This window comes from Microcaecilia unicolor, chromosome 8, assembly GCF_901765095.1.
Source record: "Microcaecilia unicolor chromosome 8, aMicUni1.1, whole genome shotgun sequence".
NCBI lineage: Eukaryota > Metazoa > Chordata > Amphibia > Gymnophiona > Siphonopidae > Microcaecilia > Microcaecilia unicolor.
In genome coordinates, this window is record NC_044038.1 from 113,655,705 (window position 1) to 113,679,898 (window position 24,194).

The 24,194-nt window shown below is 45.8% G+C and overlaps 1 protein-coding gene across 1 annotated transcript in view; it reads left to right on the top strand.

The window, feature by feature from the left end:
* The first annotated feature begins 6,714 nt into the window (after positions 1-6,714).
* KCNIP1 (potassium voltage-gated channel interacting protein 1) overlaps positions 6,715-24,194 on the top strand; it is an 86,977-nt gene continuing 69,497 nt past the window's right edge. Inside the window, exon 1 of the mRNA XM_030211805.1 lies at positions 6,715-6,839. Within this exon, the coding sequence (XP_030067665.1) occupies positions 6,738-6,839 (102 nt within the window). The 5' untranslated portion in view covers positions 6,715-6,737. The remainder of the gene's footprint in view (positions 6,840-24,194) is intronic.

Here is a 24,194-nt window from a genome sequence, read left to right on the forward strand (position 1 = left end):
AACTATACATACAGTGTATTTTTTATATGTTTAAACACACATTTAAATATATTTACAGACTTTTATCATAAATCTGTAAAAACTCTTATAAAACTAGAAATGTTCACTCAAAAAAAATAAATCCAACACTCAGAGCATTGGGGCAAGCCGCAGACAGCACAGCTCCGTGCAGGAAGTCCAGAACTACTTCTGGAGTCACAGCACTGGCCATCAACAATCTCTGGGAGCCCAGAGCCTCCCTCGGACCCCAGGTAAAGATAAAAAAATATAACCCACCGGGTTTCATTATCTTTTTATTTGAATTTAGTTAGCCCACAAGGTCCCTTGCCAAAGAAAATACTGATTGAAGTTAGCACACACAACGAGCACAGGGAGTCAGGATTTTCATTTTTTGAGTTCTTTGAGTCAGAGTAGTAGGTATCCTGGAGTTCCTGAGCTGGTGAGCTGACCTCGCCAACTGAGGAGATGTGGATGTGGAGAAGACCAAGATACCCAACGCAAGAGAGCAACGATGCTAGCGAAGATTTGATACACCGGTAACATTATTGTGTGCACACAAATTGAAAAAAATATATATATATCAGATCTGAGTACAAAAATTGGGGTTGTGTACATGTTTGGGATGGTTTGTGTTATTGCAGAAGTGGGGTCGGGGTCTTGGTAACTGTAATTTTGAACATCTTATTGCCTTTGTAACTTTTTTTTTGTTACATTTGTACCCCGCGCTTTCCCACTCATGGCAGGCTCAATGCGGCTTACATGGGGCAATGGAGGGTTAAGTGACTTGCCCAGAGTCACAAGGAGCTGCCTGTGCCTGAAGTGGGAATCAAACTCAGTTCCCCAGGACCAAAGTCTACCACCCTAACCACTAGGCCACTCCTCCACACTTATCACAAAATATTTAACACCTTGCACTATTTTTATTTAATACTAGCAAACTTTAACAATTGGTACCAACATTTAGGAACATATCCAAATGTTTCTATTTACTTTACCATTTAATAAAATATTTAAAATTTTTCTTGTCAAATCCCTTGGTTGCTTGGAGTTTATTTGGGAACCCTATTTGAAACTGTGACATTCCTATATATTTCTTTACTTGTTGTAATTACCTGCTCCACCACTAGGGGGTTTACATTACATTTACTCAGCAATTTGCAACAGAACTACTTCTTTATCATATGTGTCTAGCTATGACAGGCACAGTAGAAACAAATACACAAAGCGTTTTCCTATAAGTGGCTGAGGATACAGGTCTTTTGGTAGCAGCTGCGGTAGCAATGAGAAGGAAAATGTGAAGGAGAAGGACAGTGAGAAAGAGGGTGCGATTAATCAGGATGCCAACCTCTCTCCTAATTCCCCAACACAGTGGCTTGCCCCCAAGGTCTGTTAACTGCTCTTTATATATATTTATATTTTTTTAACCATACATCACCTAATGTAATTGTTAGAGCCATTTCCCCACATGGAAATACATATATGGCAATTCAACATATTTGTGTAGGAAAGTCACAAGCACAAACCCACAAAATCAGTTATGCCACCTGTGTGTTGCTTCTGCCGGTGCCCCTTTGACCTTTGCTGTCCACCCCCATACTCTCGCACTGTTGTCCCCTTGTTTAAACCCCTGAGATCCTTACCTCACCTGACTCCTAAGTAATTTCTTTTGTGTAGAAGACCGGAGTTCTTCTACATGGCCATATTAGACTGACTAACCAGGGATAAGCCCCAAGGTTTATCCTCCTGAGGACCTCAGCGGTTTAAATACCCTGTTCTAAAGGTCATGGTAGAAAAACAGACTTGCAAAGCAGCAGCTAGCAACCCATCAAAACACCCAATATTGTAACAAACAGCTCTAAACCACCAGCGTCCAACTCCACAGGTAACCTTTGATCCCCATCAGGGCCAACTGTGTTTCATACCTACACAGAGATGCTTGGTTCTTCATAGATAGTCATTCAGCACCCATACAGGAGGCTGCTGTCATGTGATGTCCCTATGTATAGCTTTGCTCGCACATAGGCAAGCAAAGTTATACAGATGTACTGACTCTCCACAATAGGTAGCATGACCTGATGCAAAACACACCAAATAAAAATTAGTGAAAGTTTTTTGAATATAATTATCTCACAATTTTTTGCTTCAGCAACCTAAAAAGAAATTCCTATAAAATCAAACACTTTGAAAATAATTTCCATCCACTCTAACCAAAATATCTGTTCTACAGCCTTTGACAATCTGAATTAATCCCAGTACAAGAAACAGATGAAAGTGCATTACACAGGTGAAGAGTAAAAACCACCTTAGCACACAGATTAAAACTGGAATAATCCTAGGATAACTTCACAAACTATCTAATGCCCCAGACCCACAGCCTTACTTCTTACAATTATTAATGTCATGCCAAAAGCTCTAATCTTTCCAGACGTTAGCATGGTGTGTCTAGCTCATCTGTCTCATCTGTTTCAATTCAGATTAGAACATAAGAGTAGCCATACTGGGTCAGACCAATGGTCCATCTAGACCAGTATCGTATTTCCAACAGTGGCCAAACCAGGTCACAAGTACCTGGCAGAAACCAAAATTGTGGCAACATTCCATGCTAACAATCCCAGGGCAAGCAGTTGCTTCCCATGTCTGTCTGAATAGCAGACAATGGACTTTTGCCTACTTTGGCCATTAGTACTCCATCTCCGGGAATTCAATCCAACCCTGCTCTGATGGCGGTTTTGGCAGGCTCAGTGACAATTGTCTCTTGTGCTCTGCGAAGCTTCGGCGGCCATTTTGTCAGTGGTTTCCTCGCCTGCTTGTGTGTCCTGGGATGTCTCTGTCCTGCTGTTTTCGCCTGAATTTGTTCTTTTATTACATCAGGCCTTTTTATTAAAGTCAGCTTAAGCTGCCTCTCTTTCTTCTCCTCATGTTGCTTTTGAAGAGCAGCTTCCTAAGAAACAAGAACTTTCCATTTCACAGGATTTGGACATTTCAGAGGCGGAGGAGGGGGGGGGGGTGATGATCAGAGGTGTAGCCGGACCTTGACTTTGGGAGGTGCCCAAGCCTAAAGTGGAGGAGGGGGCACATTTTACCCCACATCCCATTATGGTGCCCTTCTTGGTTGCCCCTACAGTGGTTTAACTGGTTAAGATTGTGGTCCCCTCTCCAGTGCTTCCACTCTGTAGGACTGCACTGCCATCTCCCTGCTCATCCTGCAGGCACAGGGTTGACAGACAGAAGGAATAAGAATCCCCCAGCCCTGGCAAGTTTCCAGAAGGGCTAGATTACAGTTTAAGTTCTGAGCAAAGAGAAATTATGCGATTGATGCTTTGCAAAATATGTACAAAATTAAAGACCTGGGTTTTTTTTAATACCTTTGGCAGAATGATAACATCAGCAGAACTTATTTATGAGAAAAAATTTGAAATGTGGAGAAATTAGAACAAAATGTACTGAATAGAGGCAGTGGCGTAGCAAGGGTGGGGCGGTGGGGGCGGTCCGCCCCAGGTGTCATCGGGTGGGGGGGTGCTCCGCTCCCACTGCTCCACCTTTAACATTTTTTTTTTCGAAGCGCCGGAGAGTGGCAGGCAGTGCGCCTTGAGTCTGCCCTGCTAGTAAAGAAGATCTTGCTGACGTCGTCGCCCTTCCCACATTGAGTCCCGCCCCCCTCTGAGGCAACTTCCTATTACCGCGAGGGCGGGCGGGACTCAGGGAAGGACCAGTGTTGCCAGGTGGGCGGTTTTACCGCCCCCGCGGGAAATTTTTGCCCGCGGCGGGCCGCGTTTTTTTGGGCTTTTTTTTCTTTTCCGCAGTTTTCGGGCGGTTTTTTCGGCCGCGGGGGCGGGGTTAGTGACGTTTTGGGCGGGGTTAGTGACGTTCTGGGCGGGGCCGATGACGGGGGAGGTGGGGCCAGTGACTGCGGGGGCGGAGTTGATGACGGCGGGGGCGAGGGTGATGACGGCGGGGGCGGGGGTGTCAGGGGCGGGGTTTGAGTTTGGGCGGGTTTTGGGCTGTTTTTAGGCTGGATTGGGTGGGAAAAAATTTTCCACCTGGCAACCCTGGGAAGGACGACGACGTCAGCGAGATGTTCTTTACTAGCAGGGCAGACGCGAGGCACGCTGCCTGCCACTCTCCGGCGCTTCGAAAAAAAAAAAAAGTTAAAGCCAGGACAGGGTAGGAGCAGCAGGAGAATGGATCTCGGGGGGGGGGGGGGAGGGGACTCAGAGGGGAGAAGGGGATTGGGGAGGGGTGGGGGACCTCAGAGGGGTGCTTAAAGGGGATTAGGAAGGGTGGGAGAGCATCAAGGAGGGGAGAAGGGGATTGGGGAGGGGTGGGGGACCTCAGAGGGGTGCTTAAAGGGAATTAGGGAGGGTGGGGGAGCTCAGAGATGGGAGAAGGGGATTGGGGAGGGGTGGGGGAGCTCAGAGGGGTGCTTAAAGGGGATTAGGGAGGGTGGGAGAGCATCAAGGAGGGGAGAAGGGGATTGGGGAGGGGTGGGGGACCTCAGAGGGGTGCTTAAAGGGGATTAGGGAGGGTGGGGGAGCTCAGAGAGGGGAGAAGGGGATTGGGGAAGGGTGGAGGAGCTCAGAGGGGTGCTTAAAGGGGATTAGGGAGGGTGGGGAGCTCAGAGAGGGGAGAAGGGGATTGGGGAAGGATGGGGGAGCTCAGAGGGGTGCTTAAAGGGGATTAGGGAGGGTGGGGAGCTCAGAGAGGGGAGAAGGAGATTGGGGAGGGGTGGGGGAGCTCAGAGGGGTGCTTAAAGGGGATTAGGGAGGGTGGGGGAGCTCAGATGGGTGCTCAGAGAGGGGAGAAGGGGATTGGGGAGGGTGGGGGTGCTCAGAGGGGGGAGGGGAGTGCTCAGATGGGAGAAGGGGTCTGAAGCTGGAACTGGGGTCTGACATGGGGGCAGGAGGGAAAATGGGTCCATGCCTGGGGCAGGTGTGAGAATGGGTCTGGGGCTGAAAGTGGGGGTGCAAGGCATGTGGTGGATGAAGGGGACTGGAACTGGGGGCTGAAAAGAGGGGGCAGAGAGAGAGAGGGGACAGATCCTGGATGGAAGGGGGGCACATGAGGGAGGGCAGACCCTGGACGGATGGGAGAGGGAGAGCAGACGGATTGAAGGGGCAGAGAGAAAGGGCAGATGGTGCGTGGAAGGGGAGAGAGAAAGAAAGAGGGCAGACTGGGGCAAATGGTGGATGGAAGGGGCAGAGATAGAGGGCAGATGATGATGGAAGGGGGAGAGAGAGATGGCAGACTGGGGCAGATGGTTCATGGAAGGGGCAGAGAGAGAGGGCAGACACTGGATGGCAGAGAGAGAGAGCGAAGACAGATGCTGGATAGAAGGAAGACAGTGAAAAGATGAGGAAAGCAGAAACCAGAGACAACGAACTGTAAATATATATTTTTATTTTTTTGCTTTAGGATAAAGTAGTATTGTAGCTGTGTTAATAAATGTTTATAATAGAACATGTAAATAAGGTAATCTTTTTATTGGACTAATTTTAATACATTTTACTTTCGGAGAACAAAACCCCCTTCCTCAGGTCAGGATAGGACACTGTAACAGTACTATACTGAATTGATCTGAGGAAGGAGGTTTTGGCCTCTGAAAGCTAAATGTATTAGTCCAATAAAATGATATTATTTGTTTTATTTCTATTTGTTAATTTGTAAAGTGGTGATTGGTATTTGTTAGTTTTTTCAAATTTACATCTGCTGTCTTTATATTTTGCACAGTACTAGAGGACATTTTCTGTTTCTGTGGTGTTGCATTGTAAGCAGAGTCTGGCATCTTGGGGGTTCAGTTTAATTTTTGTCTAAATAGAAAGTTTATGATTACTTATTCTATAGTGGATTAGGGTGTATCTATTTGTGAAAAAGACATGGCTTTCGGTTGGCATTGACTGTGCAGGATCGACGATCTGTACTAATCTGTCTGTTTTCGTTTTACAATAGGTGAATTGATGTTCTAGTGCTCACTGTAGTGTTTAAGATGCTTTCCTTTTCCTTGTGTGACTCGTACAAATTACTGCTTATGGTATGGTAGAATTGCTATATAGGTCCTGAGTGTTTTGTATTCTCGGTATGCCTAGTACTGGATTTCGGGGGGTGTTAAAAAATGACCGGCCCCGGGTGTCAACTACCCTAGCTACGCCACTGAAGAGAGGTGACAATAAGTGGTCTGCATGAGCATTTCATTCAGGAGCATGAACATGCTGAGGCACTAGAAAGAAAGTTTCCTGTTGAATAGCTTAGCAAATATAGCTAGAATGTGCATGCAGTTCTGTAAAAATAAAATCTGAAATATTGTCCCCCACCCCCCTTTACTATTTTATGTTTAATGTTTTGTTTGGTTTTTTTTGCAGATTCCACATACAAAGCAATGGTATTCCTTTGTTTGTGGAATCTCTTGGGATTTTTTTCTCCATAAAACATTTAACACACACACACACAAAACCCCCTCTGATCAACATTCAGTTTGAGATCATTTCAGACGCTAAAGCAAAGTCCAGGGCAAATTAACAGCAAAGCTTTTGCTCTGCTGATCAAGACAAGAAATGTATTGTGGGGAGCAGGTGAAGGAAGAGGTTGATGATGATGCATCCTTGGGATATCCCAGGTAGAAATAAAGTCTGTGCATTCAAGTAGACTTAACACAGCTACCACACAGCTGTTATCACCAAGGCATAAATGTCTGTTTGTCTTTACATCTTTTTCCTTTAGATAAAGTTGAAGATGAACTAGAAATGACAATGGTTTGTTACCGGCCGGAAGGACTGGAACCCCTGGAGGCCCAAACCAATTTCACAAAGAGGGAGCTGCAGGTGCTCTACAGAGGCTTCAAAAACGTAAGGAATACAACGCATTTTAAATGAGGGTGGTAGCCAGAAGGGGAGAATGACCCAGCCCTTCTCATTTTATTTTGTCACAAAATCATTTTAAGCTACATTCTGCTACGTCTTTGGAGATATCAATATAAAGTAACATAGAAATGTAGGGCCTGATATTCAGCCAGTGGCGATCAATGTTTTGATGACCACTACCAATGTTAAATCTGGAAATTCAGTGCAGGTACCATGTCTAGGCACTGGCATTGCATTCTTGGGTTTCTGGAGCCAGTTAACACATAGCTAGTTAAGTGCGACATTCAGCACTTAACCGGCTATGGGTTACCGCACAAAGATAGGACTGACATTTATGTGGTCCTGTTTATGCGGTTAACCTAGCCAGTTAAGTACTGAATATCAACATTTAACCATCCAAGTGCTGTCTCCAACCCTACAACACCCCCAAAATAGCTGGTTTTGAGATAGGCGCTAACCAGACATTTTCAGCGGCACTAACCGGTTAAGTACATAAGAAAGTAAGAATAGCTGTACTGGATCAGACCCTAGTATCCTGTTTCCAACAGTGGCCAATCTAGGTCACAAGGGCCCGATAGAAACCAAAATAGTAGCAACATTCCATGCTACCAAACCAGGGCAAGTAATGGCTTCCCCTATGTCTGTCTCAATAGCAGACTATAGACTTTTCCTCCAGGAACTTATACAAACCGTTTTTAAACACAGATACGCTAACCGCTGTTACCACATTCTCCTGCAATGAGTTCCAGAGCTTAACTATTCTTTGGGTGAAAAAATATTTCCTCCTATTAATTTTAAAAGTATTTCCATGTAATTTCATCGAGTGTCCCCTAGTCTTTGTACTTTTTGAAAGAGTGAAAAATCAATTTACGTCTACTCATTCTACACTACTCAGGATTTTGTAGACCTCAATCATATCTCCCCTCAGCCATCTCTCTTTCAAGCTGAAGAGCCCTAACCTCTTTAGCCTTTCCTCATATAGGAGGAGTTCCATCCCCTTTATCATTTTGGTTGCTCTTCTTTGAACCTTTTCTAATTCTGCTGTATCTTTTTTGAGATACGGTGACCAATAATCAAGGTAAGGTCGCACCATGGAGTAATACAGAGCATTATAATATTCTTGGTCTTATTTTGCATCCCTTTCCTAATAATTTCTAGCATCCTTTTTGCTTTTTTGGCCGTCGCCTCACACTGAGCAGAAAATTTCAGCATATTGTCTACAATGACACCTAGATATTTTTCTTGAGGGCAGACTCCTAAGGTGGATCCTAGCATCAGGTAACTATGATTCAGATTACTCTTCTCAATGTGCATCATTTTGCATTTGTCCGTATTAAATTTCATTTGCCATTTGGATGCGCAGTCTTCCAGTTTCCTAAGGTCTTCCTGCAATTTTTCATAATCCGCATGTGTTTTGACAGCTTTGAATAGTTTTGTGTCATCTGCAAATTTAATCAACTTACATGTTGTTCCATTTTCCAGATAATTTATAAATATGTTAAATAGCACCAATCCCAGTACAGATCCCTGTGGCACTCTACTATTCTGCCGCAAGTCTTATATTCCGTCAAAACCGTTATTCTCATATCACCCCTCTCCTCAGGTCACTCCACTGGCTTCCGATCAGATACCGCATACAATTCAAGCTTCTCCTCCTTACTTACAAATGCACTCACTCTGCTGCTCCTCACTACCTCTCTACCCTCATCTCCCCCTGTTCCTGCCCGTAACCTCCGCTCACATGACAAATCCCTCCTCTCAGTACCCCTCCATCACTGCCAACTCCAGGCTCCGCCCATTTTACCTTGCCTCACCCTATGCCTGAAACAATCTTCCTGAACCCCTACGCCAAGCCCCCTCCCTATCCATCTTCAAATCCTTGCTTCAAGTTCACCTCTTCAATGCTGCTTTCGGAACCTAACCTTTCGAACATATAGACTGCCCCAATCTGCCTGACCTATCAGATTGACTGTACATTTGTCTCCTAGATTGTAAGCTCCTTGAGCAGGGACTGTCCTTCCATGTTAAATTGTACAGCGCTGCGTAACCCTAGCAGCGCTTTAGAAATGTTAAGTAGTAGTAGTAAGTAGTATTCATCCTCCTCCATTGAGAGAAATGACCATTTAACCCTACCCTCTGTTTTCTGTCCAATAACCAATTACTAATCCACACCAGAACCGTGCCTCTTATCCTATGACTCTTTAATTTTCTCAGGAGTCTGTCATGAGGAACTTTGTCAAAAGCCTTCTGAAAATCTAGATGCACTACATCAACTGGCTCACCTTTATCCACAGGTTTATTCACGCCTTCAAAGAAATGAAGCAAATTGGTGAGGCAAGACTTCCCTCGGCTGAACCCATGCTGACTCTGTCCCATTAAACCATGTTTGTCTATATGTTCCGTAATTTTATTCATTATAATAGTTTCCACTATTTTACCCAGCACTGACGTCAGGCTTTCCGGTCTGTAATCCTCCGACTGCACCTACCTCGACATGCACCCCTGTCTTATCCACATGTTGTTACCCCTTCCTTTGGCTTTCTTGTATCTGTACCCTCCCTGAATTGTAACCATTTGTAATAGTGTAAGCCACATTGAGCCCGCTCTTCTGGGATAATGTGGGGTATAAATGTACTAAAAATAAATAAATAAATAAAATAATTTCTCAGATCACCTCTGGAACCCTTTTTAAAAATCAGGTTTACATTGACCACCCTCCAATCTTCAGTACTACGGATGATTTTTAATGACAGGTTACATATTACTAACAGCAGATCAGGAATTTCATGTTTGAGTTCTTTGGTTAGCCCCAGATAGGCTGTTTTCCTGACCAGGAGCCATTTCTCCATTAGTTACCCCCTTTAGCTGGAAAGTATATTCAGTTTCTACACTGGCACTGTGAATATTACTTCCAGCTCTTCCCCATCTCCACCCCTGGAATGCTCCACTTGAAAACTTCCCCAACTATATTGGAATACTTACTAAGGCCCTGTTTTAGTTATGTGTAGGTCGACCCTATGTCCTTTTATTAAGTTAGCTTTGTAATACCCACTCTTTTTGGCTTTACTGACCATGTAAGTGAACATTAACATTTCTGTAACTGTTCTAACTTCCCCACTCATCTTCTTACCATTGCCCTCTGTGTCATTCTAAAGGATGCTTGAATTCTGTCACCCTTTTGTTATTACTGCCTCTGGTGTTTGGGTATTGCAAGCATTCGCCACCCCTCAGTTAGGCTCATAGGCGGTCGGTGGCCCAACTGTTTGAGGAGGCTAAAGGGGGCGGGGTTAGGGGTGGGGCCAGGAGTGGAGCTTAAATCCATAATTGTCTGATAACACACAGAAAAAATAAATAAATAAAAATAAAAGTCACAATTAATACCTTTTATTAAATTTAGATATTAGATATGTATCATAAGTCAAAGAATAAAGTGGTTGCTCAAACATATACTAACCACAATCGCTCAACTACAAAACACTATGCACAACTTTGTGCAAAAACACACTCAGAACCTTACTGTACCATAAATATTACACTGGGCAGAACCTAATACACCAATATACCACCCATACGGAAACTGCAGACCGTCAATAATATGAAACAAGGATCATAATATCACAATTCTCATGTAGAGCCACAAAACATCCTAATTCATGTTTAATGTGGGATCAAATGCCATACACAAGTAAATAAATATAAACATTTAATGTTGAGCACCTGATTCTCAAAGCCTCAGGGAACATTCTTTTAATTCTATCAGGTGTATAATACCATCTGCTCAGCACTTTATACGCATTGTCTTTAATAAGCACACACACTGAGGCTTTCTTGACTTCCAAGCATACCCTCCTCCATTCTGCCTCCGAAACATCCTGATTCAAGTCCTTTTCCCATGCCTCCATATAGTTCATTTTCATAAAACTCTGCCCCCTGAGGTGTCCATATATCCGTGAAATTCCTTTCCCCAACTTATCCATATCCCCCCATACTTTTTCAAATCCCTCTTGGTCTTTGAATTCCTCCCTGGCCCATTTCTCTGTACTAATAAAATGTTTGACCTGCATGTACGCATATAAATCGGACTCTACTAACCCATACATTTCCTGTAGTTCTTCAAATGTCCGTATTCTACCCTCATCTAGGCACTCATGAAACCGTATGAGCCCTTTTAGAAACCAATTTTGGTATACCTTATTTTCCCTTCCCCCCCCGGGAACCCGGGTTTCTGTGTGAGCCATGCATATGTAGATCTATTCCCTGTCCCTCTTAACTTCCTTTTCAGCCTCCCCCACACCGTGAAGAGATGAGATACAAAAGGATTCAGCGTAAGGCCCTTATATGTTTGCTCCGGGACTGAGGCCCACAGCAGATCATCTAGCTTTCCTTCCCTAACAAAAATTTGCTCTAGCCTAGTAATTGGGGATAAGTCTACTTTACTCCACTCCCCTATCTGTTTTAATTGGGCCGCCCAATAGTATCACTGCACATTTGGCATCCCTCTCCCCCCCCCCCCCTTCCACCTTCCCCCATAAGATTTTTTTCGACAGCCTAGCCGGCCTACTCGCCCACACAAAGGTCCCTATATCTGACTGTAGTTTTAAAATTTCCCTTCTGGGTACTAATATTGGCAGTGTCTGAAATAGAAAAAGCAGTCTGGGTAAAATGTTCATTTTTACTACCACTATTCTCCCCCACCATGACAACCAATTATTCTTCCATTTAATCAAGTCCCATCTCACATCCCTGAGCAAAGGCGTATAATTTAACAAGAAGAGGTTATCTAGATCTTTTGGTATTCTAATTCCCAAATATCTAAAACTATGGTCCATCATTTTAAAAGGGAATGCCTGTTTCAGCTGCTCCAACTCTGCCTCTGTGCTAGTAATTCCCATTATCTCAGATTTATCGTAATTCACTAAAAACCCTGCCACTTTACCATATATTTATTTATGATTTATTTATTGCATTTGTACCCCACATTTTCCCACCTATTTGCAGGCTCAATGTGGCTTACAGAGTGTTGTTATGACATAGTCATGACAGGATCTTAGATACAATTGGTAGTAAGCAGAAGATGTATGAGGGATTACAGAAGGAGGTGTTAGATAGGGTGGTGTAAGAGGTGTATTTTGATACTTGGGTGGGTTGGGTGGTGATTTGTGTCATTACGGGTTCTTTTTGTAGGCTTTGTTGAAGAGATGTGTCTTCAAAGATTTGCGAAAGTTGATTAGATTGTCCATGGTTTTCAGGGCTGTGGGTAGTGCGTTCCATAGCTGTGTACTTCTGTACGATAAGGTAGTGGCGTATGCCTGCTTATATTTAAGTCCTTTACAGCTGGGGAAGTTCAGATTGAGGAATTTGCGGGCTGATCTTTTGGCATTTCTGGGCAGTAGGTCCACTAGGTTTAACATGTAGAGTGGGGCATCTGCGTGAATGATTTTGTGTACGGTCATGCAGATCTTGAACTCAATGTGTTCCTTGAGTGGGAGCCAGTGAAGTTTCTCTCTTAAGTGTTTCGCACTTTCGTATTTGGTTTTTCCAAATATGAGTCTGGCTGCGGGATTCTGGGCTGTTTGGAGTTTTTTAATAGTCTGTTCTTTGCAGCCAGCGTACAAAGTGTTACAGTAGTCCAGATGACTTATTACCATTGACTGTACCAGGGTACGGAAAATGTTTCTCGGGAAGAAAGGTTTTACTCTTTTGAGTTTCCACATCGAGTAGAACATCTTTTTCGTTGTGTTCTTCACGTGGGTATCGAGTGTGAGGTTTCGATCAATGGTGACTCCAAGAATCTTCAGATTTTCTGAAATGGGAAGAGTGCAGTATGGTGTAGTTATGATGGAGTAGTTGTTTGTGTTGTATTGGGAAGTGAGTACTAGACATTGAGTTTTTTCTGCATTGAGTTTTAGCTGGAATGAATCTGCCCAGGAGTGCATGATTCGGAGGTTTTGGTTGATCTCATTGGTGATTTCGTTTAGATCATGTTTGAACGGGATGTAGATCGTGACATCGTCTGCATATATGTATTGGTTAAGGTTTTGATTAGCTAAGAGTTTGGCTAGTGGTATCATCATTAGGTTGAAAAGAGTTGGTGAGAGGGGGGATCCTTGAGGAACTTCGCATTCCGGTATCCATGGAGGTGATCTTTCAGCGTTCGTTGTTACTTGGTAAGATCTGGTGGTGAGGAATCCCTCGAACCATTTGAGAACTGGGCCTCCGACTCCGAAGTATTCTAGTATATGAAGTAATATTCCATGATCAACCATGTCAAAGGCGCTAGACATGTCAAATTGTAGTAGGAGTATGTTTTTACCAGTTGCAATTGTTTTTTTGAATGAGTTCATTGCAGACACTAGTACAGTTTTGGTGCTAGGATTTGATCGAAATCCTGATTGGGACTCATGTAGAATTGAGTGTTTAGTTAAGTATTCAGTAAGTTGTTTCGTCACTATGCCCTCCATCAGTTTGGTTATGAGCAGAATGGATGCAACTGGGCGATAATTGGTTAGGTCCATTGTGTTCTTCTTAGCATCTTTTGGCAGTGGAATGAGTAGGATGTTTCCTTTATCCGTGGGGAATAGACCATTTTGGAGTCTGTGGTTTACCTGGTTCGTGAGGTCTTTTTTGAATTGTTTGGGGGCAGCTCTTATTAGGCTAGTAGGGCAAATGTCTAATTTGCATTGAGGCTTGGCGTATTTTCTAAGCCATTGTGAGAGTTCATCTACTGAGATCTTGTTGAAGTTGGTCCATGATCGATCTGCTGGATATTCCCAAGGTTTTGGATCTAGGCATTCAAGGATGCTTGTGTATTCGATGGTTTTGGTGGGTATCATGCGTCGGAGCTTTATAATTTTTTCGTTGAAATATTTTGCTAAGTTGGTTGCGGATGGGGTGTCTGTGTTATTAGAGGTAACCGGTGTAGTGTTTAGGAGTTTGTTTATGAGTGAGAAGAATTTGTGTGTATCCTTGTAGTTTGGTCCTATTATGGTTTTGTAGTACGTTCTTTTAGTTTGTCTGATGTTGTATTTGTATTTTCTTTGTAACTGTTTCCACTCTTTGAGAGTGTGTTCATCTTTTTTCTTGCTCCATGCTCTTTCTAGTCTTCTGACCTGTGTTTTTAGTTCTTTCAATTCTTTGTTAAACCATGGTATTGAGTTTTTCCTATCTGAGTTTCTAGTTTGGAGCGGTGCTATATTGTCTAGTACTGCTTTGCATCTGTTGTCCCATTCTTGTAGAAATTGGGGTGAGTCTGTAGGTGTTGTTCATTTGTCGGTGTAAAGTTGTTGCCAGAATATTAGTGGGTCTATTTTGCCTCTTGTAGTATAGGTTCTTTTTTCTTGTTTTTGTTGTGGCTCTTTTGTTTTCCAGGAGAGGGAAGTGCTTGCTTTGTAGTGATCGGACCATGGTGTGGCTGTCCATTTTGTGACTGTGATTGTGAGGATAGGTTCTGATGAAAATTTGTGAGTTATAATGTCTAATGTATGGCCTTTAATGTGGGTGGGTTGCATGTTTGGCCAGTGGAGCTCCCATAGTTGGAGGAATTCTTTGCTTCATGTACATTGCTTATGTTAGTATATTCAAGGTGAAGGTTGATGTCTCCTGCTATGAGAAGGTTCTGGGTGGAAACGCAAGTATTTGATATGAAATCCATAAAGTGTGATTGAGAATCTTGCCAATTGCCAGGGGGTCTGTAGAATATGATTAGGTTTAGTTGATCACGTAGGTTGGGGTGGTTGATTCTAACTGAGGCTATTTCAAGTTGGGGAAGGATGGATTCTGCTGTTGTTGTAACTGTGAATTGGGATTTATAGATTACTAGTAAAACATGCCCGTTTCTGGAGGAAATGAAACGGGCGCTAGCAAGGTTTTCCTCCCGAACCCCCCCTCCCTACCCACCCCTTCGGCGTTGTGAAGCCACTGACCGCCATTGCTCCGCACCTCGTCAACGCAGGCCACCTTCCTCCACTGACGCCATTGCGCCGCCCTCGATCTTTGACGCCATTGCTCCGCCCTCGACGTCATCACGTTTGACGCGAGGGCGGGGCCCAGACACAGTGATTCGGTGGCTTCACCACCACGAACCCTTCAACCCGAAGGAAGTGCCCGCAGGAAGTGACACTGACGTCAGTGTCCTCAGAACGTTGAGGGTGAGTTTTATTATATAGGACTAGTAAAAAAGGCCCGTTTCTGACACAAATGAAACGGGCGCTAGCAAGGTTTTCCTCGGAGTGTGTATGTTTGGGAGAGTGTATGTGAGAGTGACTGTTTGAGAGTCGCAGTGAAAGTGTGATTGTGTGAGAGAGAGCGTGAGTCTGAGTGTGTGTGTGAGAATGAGAGTGTGTGCAAGTGTGTATGTGAGACACAGTGTGAGTGAGAGTGTGTGTGTGTGGGCGAGAGAGAGAGTGTGTGTGTGTGGGCGAGAGAGAGAGTGTGTGTGAGACACAGATTCTCTGTTTCAGTGAGTGTATGAGACCAAGCGAGTGTGTGAGTGACTGTGTGGCACATAGAGAGTGAATGTGATACAGTGTGAGACAGTGTGTGTGAGAGTGAGAAAGACATTGTATATGAGAGAGAGAGTGTGAGCCGTGCCCTCCCAATCCTTGGCCATCTGTCCCCTGCCCCCTCCATTCATCCTTTTCCAGCAATTCCCCTCTGTCCGTGAGCCCTGCCCTCCCAATCCATGGCCATCCATGTTTGTCTGTCACCTGCCCCCTCCATTCATCCCTATCCATCATTTCCCCTCTCTGCTTGAGGCCTGCCCTGCAATCCATATCCATCCATGCCCATCTGTCCCCTCCATTCATCCCTATGCAGCAATTCCCCTCTCCCTGAGTCCTGCCCTTCCAATCAATGCCCATCCATGCTCCTCTGTCACCTGGCCCCTCCATTTTTCCCTATCCAGCATTTCCCCTCTCTGCCTGAGGCCTGCCCTGCAATCCATATCCATCCATTGCCCATCTGTCCCCTCCATTCATCCCTATGCAGCAATTCCCCTCTCCCTGAGTCCTGCCCTTCCAATCCTTTCCCATCCATGCTCCTCTGTCAACTGGCCCCTCCATTTTTCCCTATCCAGCATTTCCCCTCTCTGCCTGAGGCCTGCTCTGCAATCCATATCCATCCATGCCCATCTGTCCCCTCCATTCATCCCTATCCAGCAATTCCCCTCTCCCTGAGTCCTGCCCTTCCAATCCATGCCCATCCATGCTCCTCTGTCACCTGGCCCCTCCATTTTTCCCTATCCAGCATTTCCCCTCTCTGCCTGAGGCCTGCTCTGTAATCCATATCCATCCATGCCCATCTGTCCCCTCCATTCATCCCTATCCAGCAATTCCCCTCTCCCTGAGTCCTGGCCTTCCAATCCATGCCCATCCATGCTCATCTGTCACCTGGCCCCTCCATTTTTCCCTATCCAGCATTTCCCCTCTCTGCCTGAGGCCTGCTCTGTAATCCATGCTCCTCTGTCCCCTGCCGCCTCCATTCATCCTTTTCCAGCAAGTCCCCTCTCGCCCTTCCATGACCCCCCCCCCCCCTCGCATCCATGCTACGCTCTCTCCCATGTCCCAGCCTGGCCCGCCCTCTTCTTCCCCCCCCCCCTTCGCATCCATGCCCCCCCTTCGCATCCATGCCTCGCATCCATGCCCCCCCCTCGCATCCATGCCCCCCCCACCCCTTCGCATCCATGCTTCCTTTTTTTTTTTTTAATTCTTTTTAACTTTACCTCCGTGGCGGTTCGTGCAGCGAAGCGTCAGGGAAGGAGGCGGCGCTCCCGACGTCTAGCTTTCCCTTCGCTGTGTTCCGCCTTGTTTTGTTTTGAAGGCGGAACACAGCGAAGGGAAGGCTAGACGTCGGGAGCGCCGCCTCCTTACCTGACGTTTCGCTTCCGGATTTGTTTGTTTTGTCGCGAGGGCGGGGCAGAGACGGCTGGCTGGCTTGAAGGCTTCACACCACGAATCCCCGAACCCTTCAGCCTCAGCCTGGGAGTGACGTCAGATGGCTTCAAGGCTTCAAGGCTTCAGGCTTCAGGCTTCAAGGCTTCAAGGCTTCAGACTTCCGGCTTCAAGCTTCCGGCTTCAGACTTCCGGCTTCACAGAACGTTCACGGTGCGTTTTATTATATTAGATTGCTATGCCTCCTCCTCTTTTTCCTTCTCTTGTCCAATGGGTAATTTTGTATCCTGGAGGACATAACTCTAAGATTATTGGATCTTTGGAGTCATGGATCCAGGTTTCGCTAATGAGTAGGAAGTCAAGATGATCTGCCGTGATCCAGTCAGTTAATGTTGTGGATTTATTGACTACTGATCTGGCATTAGTGTAACTTATTTGTATTAATTGGTATTGTTCTCTTGGATTCGGGATTGTGGTAATATTTATCAGTTGTCTGTCTCCTTGATGTGAGGGTTTGGTGCGTTCTTTCTTGCCTATCCTTTGATGGTATCCGTGGATATTAGGTTTTTCGTGGTCTTCTTTGTCTTTTTGGGTAGGCATGTTATGTGCTTGAGTAGTTTGTGGCTTGTGAAATGTGGGGCTGTTGTTGTCTGTGTCATGGGTTGTAAATGCGTGTTGGAGTAGGGTGAGATAGTAGATGGTTAGGAGTATTTTACTGGCGTTCATATCAGTGTTAGTATGTGTGTTAATTTGTGTGTTTAGAATGTTAGAGGATTTAGCAAGCCTGCAGAGCGAAATGTAATTCATTGTAAACAGTGTGCTCAGAACAAAGCGAACAAAATTTAGTTCATTGTAAGCAATGCATTCAGATCAAGGCAGGCAAAATCTAGTTTGCTGTTAGCAGTGCATTCGAAACAAGGCAGCAATATTTAGTTTGCTGTAAGCAGTGCACTCAGAACAAAGCAGCAATATTTAGTTAGCTGAATTGGCAGTGTCAGTAATGGTTGGGATACATAAAAGAGAATGTTCTCCGAGGACAAGCAGGCTGCTTGTTCTCACTGATGGGTGACGTCCACGGCAGCCCCTCCAATCGGAAAACTTTACTAGCAAAGGCCTTTGCTAGTCCTCGTGCGCCGATGCGCACCGCGCATGCGCGGCCGTCTTCCCGCCCGAACCGGCTCGTGTTCGTCAGTCTTCTTTTGTCCGCGCTCGGGACGGTCGTGTTTTGCGCCGTTTCGCGCCCCTCAAAGTTGACCCTCGCGCGTCTTCGCGATTTTCGCTAAAAAAAAAAAAGGACCTTTATGGTCTTTACCCCTTTCCCGTGCTTCTAGCTTTTGCCCCGCGTAAGTTTCCTTTCGCTTTCGGGGTAGTCCTTTTTTGAGGCCTCGGTATGGGTTTTTTCTCTCCCTATTTTTGGTGCCTATATCGCCATTGCGAATTTTGATTTCGCCGGCGTGATTTTTCCGCCCATGTCATCGAAGTCTCCCAGCGGCTTCAAGAAGTGCACCCAGTGTGCCCGGGTAATCTCGCTCACTGATAGGCACGCGTCATGTCTTCAGTGTCTGGGGGCTGGGCACCGCCTGCAGGCCTGTAGTCTTTGCGCCCTTTTACAGAAGAGGACTCAGGTAGCGAGATTGGCCCAGTGGAATGTGTTGTTCTCGGGCTGTTCGTCGACAACAGCACCGGGGGCATCGAGTGCATCGACGTCGACAGCATCAAGACCTTCGACCTCGGCATCGACTGCATCGAGGCATCGACCCTCTGCATCGTCGGTACCGAGACATCTAAAGGCTGCGTCGGCGTCGGTGGTACCGGGACCTCCACTAGTGCTGATGTCGTCGGACGGTGGTGCTTCGACTGGAGTGCAGGTGAGGGCTGTCCATTCCCCTGCTGGTGGCAGTGAGCCTTCGGGTGGGTCTCCCCCTACCCTGAGGGCTCCTGCGGTACAGCCCCCCCGAGACCGACCTTCTTCGGCCTCGGCCCCGAGGAAGCAACGGCTGGATTCTACGTCCTCCTCGTCGGTACCGGGAAGTTCCAGTGACATGCTTCGTTTGAAAAAGTCAAAGAAGCATCGACACCGGTCTCCTTCCCGCATCGGTACCGAGAGCTCTGGGTCGCCGAGGGAGTCGGCACCCAGTAGGCATCGGCACCGGGAGGACCGCTCACCCTCTGTTCAGGAGGTGTCGATGCGCTCCACCTTGGACAGCCCGGAACAGCCTCCACGCCCGGAACAGACTCTGACCTCGACGCCTGCATCGGCCTCCATGTCTTTCTCCAAAGCCGCTCTGCACGAGAGTCTCCGGGCCGTTCTCCCAGAGATCCTGGGAGAGCTGTTGCGCCCTTCCCCTCCGGTACCGGGGGTGCTTGCGCCACCGGTACTGTCGAGTGAGGCGCCGGCTGGCCCCTTGCCCGGGGTGAGGTCTCCGACATCTGTGCCACTTGCGGTACCGACTGCGGTTGCCTCCCAGGAAGGCTCCCCGACGACGTCGGCGGAGGGAGCTTCGCCGGTGCTGGCGAGGGAGTCTACCTCTCGACGCTCCCACCGTGGCCGTGTTTCCACGGAGTCGAGCCGGGCACGGCTTCAGACACAGGTTCATGAACTTGTGTCTGATACTTGGAGTGGAGGAGTGGCCTAGTGGTTAGGGTGGTGGACTTTGGTCCTGGGGAACTGAGGAACTGAGTTCAATTCCCGGCACAGGCAGCTCCTTGTGACTCTGGGCAAGTCACTTAACCCTCCATTGCCTGCCGCATAGAGCCTGCCATGAGTGGGAAAGCGCGGGGTACAAATGTAACAAAAAAAAAAAGACTGGAAAGCACCCCTCTCACTGCTGGACTGCTGATTCCATCTTAGTACTTTCAAGTTTTTCAATAATTTAAAACTGGCTAAAGTATTAAGGGTATTAGCCTAATATGAAAATGTCTTTTAGTTTATATGATATATTGTGTGATTTAGGAAGTGTTTCCTTCTTAGACAGTAACAAAATGTTTTTAAAACTCTGTAAGAGCACTCCTTGCTTGTTATCCTAATTACAATGACTGACTATAAATGAAGAGTTGTTCTAGGAGTGTGTGGGTGAGTGTTGGGGAGGGTGGGTGGTATGAAGACTAAACTAGGTCCTGCAGTGCCTGCTAGAGGCTATCTGTTAATGCTGTGGTACAAAGTTCAAGTTTTAAAACTAGGGGGAAAAGAGTATGGAGATTAGTTGATTAAGTTTACATAAGTACATAAGTATTGCCATACTGGAAAAGGCCAAAGGTCCATCAAGCCCAGCATCCTGTTTCCAACAGTGGCCAATCCAGGTCACAAATACCTGGCAAGATTCCAAAAAAGTACAAAACATTTTATACTGCTTATCCCAGAAATAGTGGATTTTCCCCATTTAATAATTGTCTATGGACTTTTCCTTTAGGAAGCTGTCCAAACCTTTTTAAAACTCCGCTAAGCTAACTGCCTTTACCACATTCTCTGGCAACGAATTCCAGAGTTTAACTACACGTTGAGTGAAGAAAATTTTTCTCTGATTCGTTTTAAATTTACTACATTGTAGTTTCATCGCATGCCCCCTAGTCCTAGTATTTTTGGAAAGCGTAAACAGACGCTTCACATCTACCCGTTCAACTCCACTCATTATTTTATAGACCTCTATCATATCTCCCCTCAGCCGCCTTTTCTCCAAGCTGAAGAGCCCTAGCCGCTTTAGCCTTTTCTCATAGGGAAGTCGTCCCATCCCATTTATCATTTTCGTCGCCCTTCTCTGCACCTTTTCTAATTCCACTATATCTTTTTTGAGATGCGCCGACCAGAATTGAACACAATATTCGAGGTGCAGTTGCACCATGGAGCGATACAAAGGCATTATAACATCCTCATTTTTGTTTTCCATTCCTTTCCTAATAATAAGTAACATTATATTTGCTTTCTTAGCCGCAGCAGCACACTGAGCAGAAGGTTTCAATGTATCATCAACGACGACACCTAGATCCCTTTCTTGGTCCGTGATTCCTAACGTGGAACCTTGCATGACGTAGCTATAATTCGGGTTCCTCTTTCCCACATGCATCACTTTGCATTTGCTCACATTAAACGTCATCTGCCATTTAGACGTTCAGTCTCATAATTTTTCACAATCCTCTCACGATTTAACGACTTTGAATAACTTTGTGTCATCAGCAATTTTAATTACCTCACTAGTTACTCCAATCTCTAGGTCATTTATAGGTCCCAGCACAGACCCCTGGGGAACCCCACTAACTACCCTTCTCCATTGAGAATACTGACCCTACTCTCTGTTTCTATCTTTTAACCAGTTTTTAATCTGTTTTATATTTATATTCTGCCTATCACTAATCTACAATTTCTCCTTTAAACCCCAATTAATTTCCCAAAGCACAAAGCAAAATATTGTTCACTTACCAGTGAAATGTCCTCTTCTCTCAGAACTTCTCAGAAAGAAAGTTCAGTGACACCTTTCCTCTTTATATAGTTTTGAATTTAAGGGGACTTTTTCATAAGGGGCTCTTTCAATCTAACTCAGGAAGCAGATATTCTACTTCCTCACACCTTAATTAACACCTAATTGAGGTCACTGGCCATGCTTCCTCTCAAGCAACCAAAGAACAGAATCTGTCTTTTTAGGTTTGAGCTTTCCTTCTGTCTTTTAAAGTTTTTTTGGCTGTTAAGTTTCTACCTCTAGAAAAGGTTTCAGTTTATCTTTCAAATCTTTTTATTCAGCAAGAGATAAAATATACAACAACAATTAGCTGTTCAATAACTTTGAAAAATTTTAAACCCTCCCCAGCCCCACTTCCCCCCTCCCCCTACCAAACATAGGAGAAGCATAGATACATGGAATCTCCCCTCACCACTAGTGAGAAAATTTAAATATTTAACACTCTGCATCTAAACTCGCCATCAAAGAAGGCAATTGAAAATGTTGACAGGACGCCATTGCTATTAATAAACGACGAACATTTCCAACAATTTGCCTGTTTTTAACAAAACCTACTTGTTCGGGACTTATCAACCGAGGCAACAGATATGAGAGATGATTAGCTAATATCTTCGCTAGGATTTTAATATCTACATTGAGTAACGATATTGGCCTATACGAGTCTATATGGTTCGCTGGTTTTCCTGGTTTACGCAGCAAAGAGATCAAAGCCTCATTCGTATGTGGAGGAAAGAAGCCCTGCGAAACAACCTGTTCATAATAATCTGCCAGGGGACCCAAAAGTTGTATGGACAGCAGCTTGAAAAACTCCCCAGACAATCCATCCGGCCCGGGTGCTGAGAATAATTTCAAGGACTTAATTACTTCTAGAAGTTCCTTACCAGATATTGGAGCATTAAGGGCCTCTAACTCCTGGCATGTTAACTTAGAGAGGCTAACTTGACTAAGGTATTGTCTTAGTGTAACCCTATGGGTTAAATGTTAAAAGATTACCTGGCTCATTCTGGATCTGGTGTGGAGACAGTGAGCAGTGCAGTGAAACTGAGTGATCTGTGTGCATGCTGATGAAACTCTCAGGAGAGTGACAAACAGCTCAGGCTGGCAGTTGGGAAGGAGCTGTATTGGTAAGAACATGTTACTAGGGAAAGACTGGAAGAAAGTTGATGCTGGAGATCATCACCTGAAAGAAAAGGTGCCCACCGTTAAGAGAGCCAGAGAGAGAAAACAAAGAGAGCAGCTAAGTGACTGAAACTATTTTAAAAAGTGCACATAAGAGAAAATAGTAAAGGAAACCTGAACAATAAGTGAGAGATAACTAAAAGAAGAAAAAAAGAGTAGAGGAAAACTTACATGTTGGGATCCTTGGGGGTCTCCAGGGGTCTGAGGGACAGGAGAGGGGAGTCTTTGAAGAGTCTGGTGTTTTGTGGAATTGAATGTACTTAAATGATTTATGTAACTAATATTTATACTTATCTGAGGATGCTCTCAATGTTTCTAGAGACTAAACTGATTTGTGTTGCTAACCTGTAATTGGAATACATATGTTAAATTTGCAAGTTGATAAGATTTCATTAGCATTTAAATATAATTCACTAATAAAAAAAATATTTTCTTTTTATTGTTAAACTCCCTGGTTGGTGTTGAATCATTTCGGGGAAACACAGTGACATATTTGGTACCATCATTTAATACCTTGCTCTGCCACCAGGGGGTTTACATTAGGCCTGGCCTATCTAGTGGTTCCTGAGTGGAATATAATTTGGAAAAATACTTGGTGAAAATTCTAGCAGTTTTTTCACTCTTATTTTGAATGTGGCCCTGATGATCTTTTAAGGCCATAATGACTCGAGATTGCTCCCAGGACTTAACTACTCTAGCCAATAAGTGGCCCATAGGCGCCCCGTATAAGAGGCTTGGGGAAGCTAAGCCTCTCCAGCCCAATCTTGATGTTCCCCTGGCCTTGACGTTCCCCTGGCTGCTGCCCTCACAAACGCAGGGCTTGCGAGCAGCCAGGGACCTCTCCCACCGTCCCTCCTTCCTTCCTGCTCCCCCCACATGTAACCCCCACCCCCCGCCAGGCCCACCCAACATCCCCTCGCAATTTGCCTGCCCTAGGTCCCTGACTCCCTGCAGCATTCTTGTGGTCATCCGTACCCGTCGCCGTCAGCGCTGCCATTCATTCTCACAGGCAGCCTTGCTCCCGCTCCCCTTTGCCATGTCCACTGACTCCTCCGGCTCTCTCTGATGCACTTCCTGTTAAACAGGAAGTGCATCAGAGAGAGCCGGAGGATGCGGCAAAGGGGAGCGGGAATGGAGCTGCCTGTGAGAATGAATGGCAGTGCTGACGGCGACGGGTACGGGTGAACACAAGAATGCTGCAGGGAGTCAGGGACCGAGGCAGCGCTGGCGGGGAAGACCGAGGCAGCATGCTGGCTGGTGGCAGGGAGAGACAGGACAGGAGCACTGTTGGGGTGATGGGGTAATGTTAGGTAGGTGAGGGAGGGAGGTTGGTGGGAGGAGAGAGAGGGAGAAATGCTGGATGTGAAGGGGGAGGGAGGGACAGATGCACAGCAAGAGAAAAGGGGAAATGTTGAACATGGAAATGGGAGGGAGGGAGACAGAGAGAGAGATGCTGTATGGAGGGATGCTATAAGGGGAAGGAAGAGGAAGAAAGAGATAGATGTTGGGCCCAGGGTGCAAGGAAGGGAGATACTGAGAGTGATGTGGGCAGTGGGAGAGAAGAAGGAGGCATAGGCGCCCCGTATAAGAGGCTTGGGGAGGCTAGCCCAATCTTGACGTTTTCCTGGCTGCTGCCCTCACAAACGCAGGGCTTGCGCAGCAGCCAGGGAGCTCTCCCACACCGTTCCTCCTTCCTTCCTGCTGTCCCCGACCAGCAGCCCTCCTTGCCTCCCCCAACCCCCGCCAGGGCCCACTCAACATCCCCTCGTAATTTGCCTTAATCGTGTCTTCCACGCCCCGTCACCGTCAGCGCTGCCATTCAC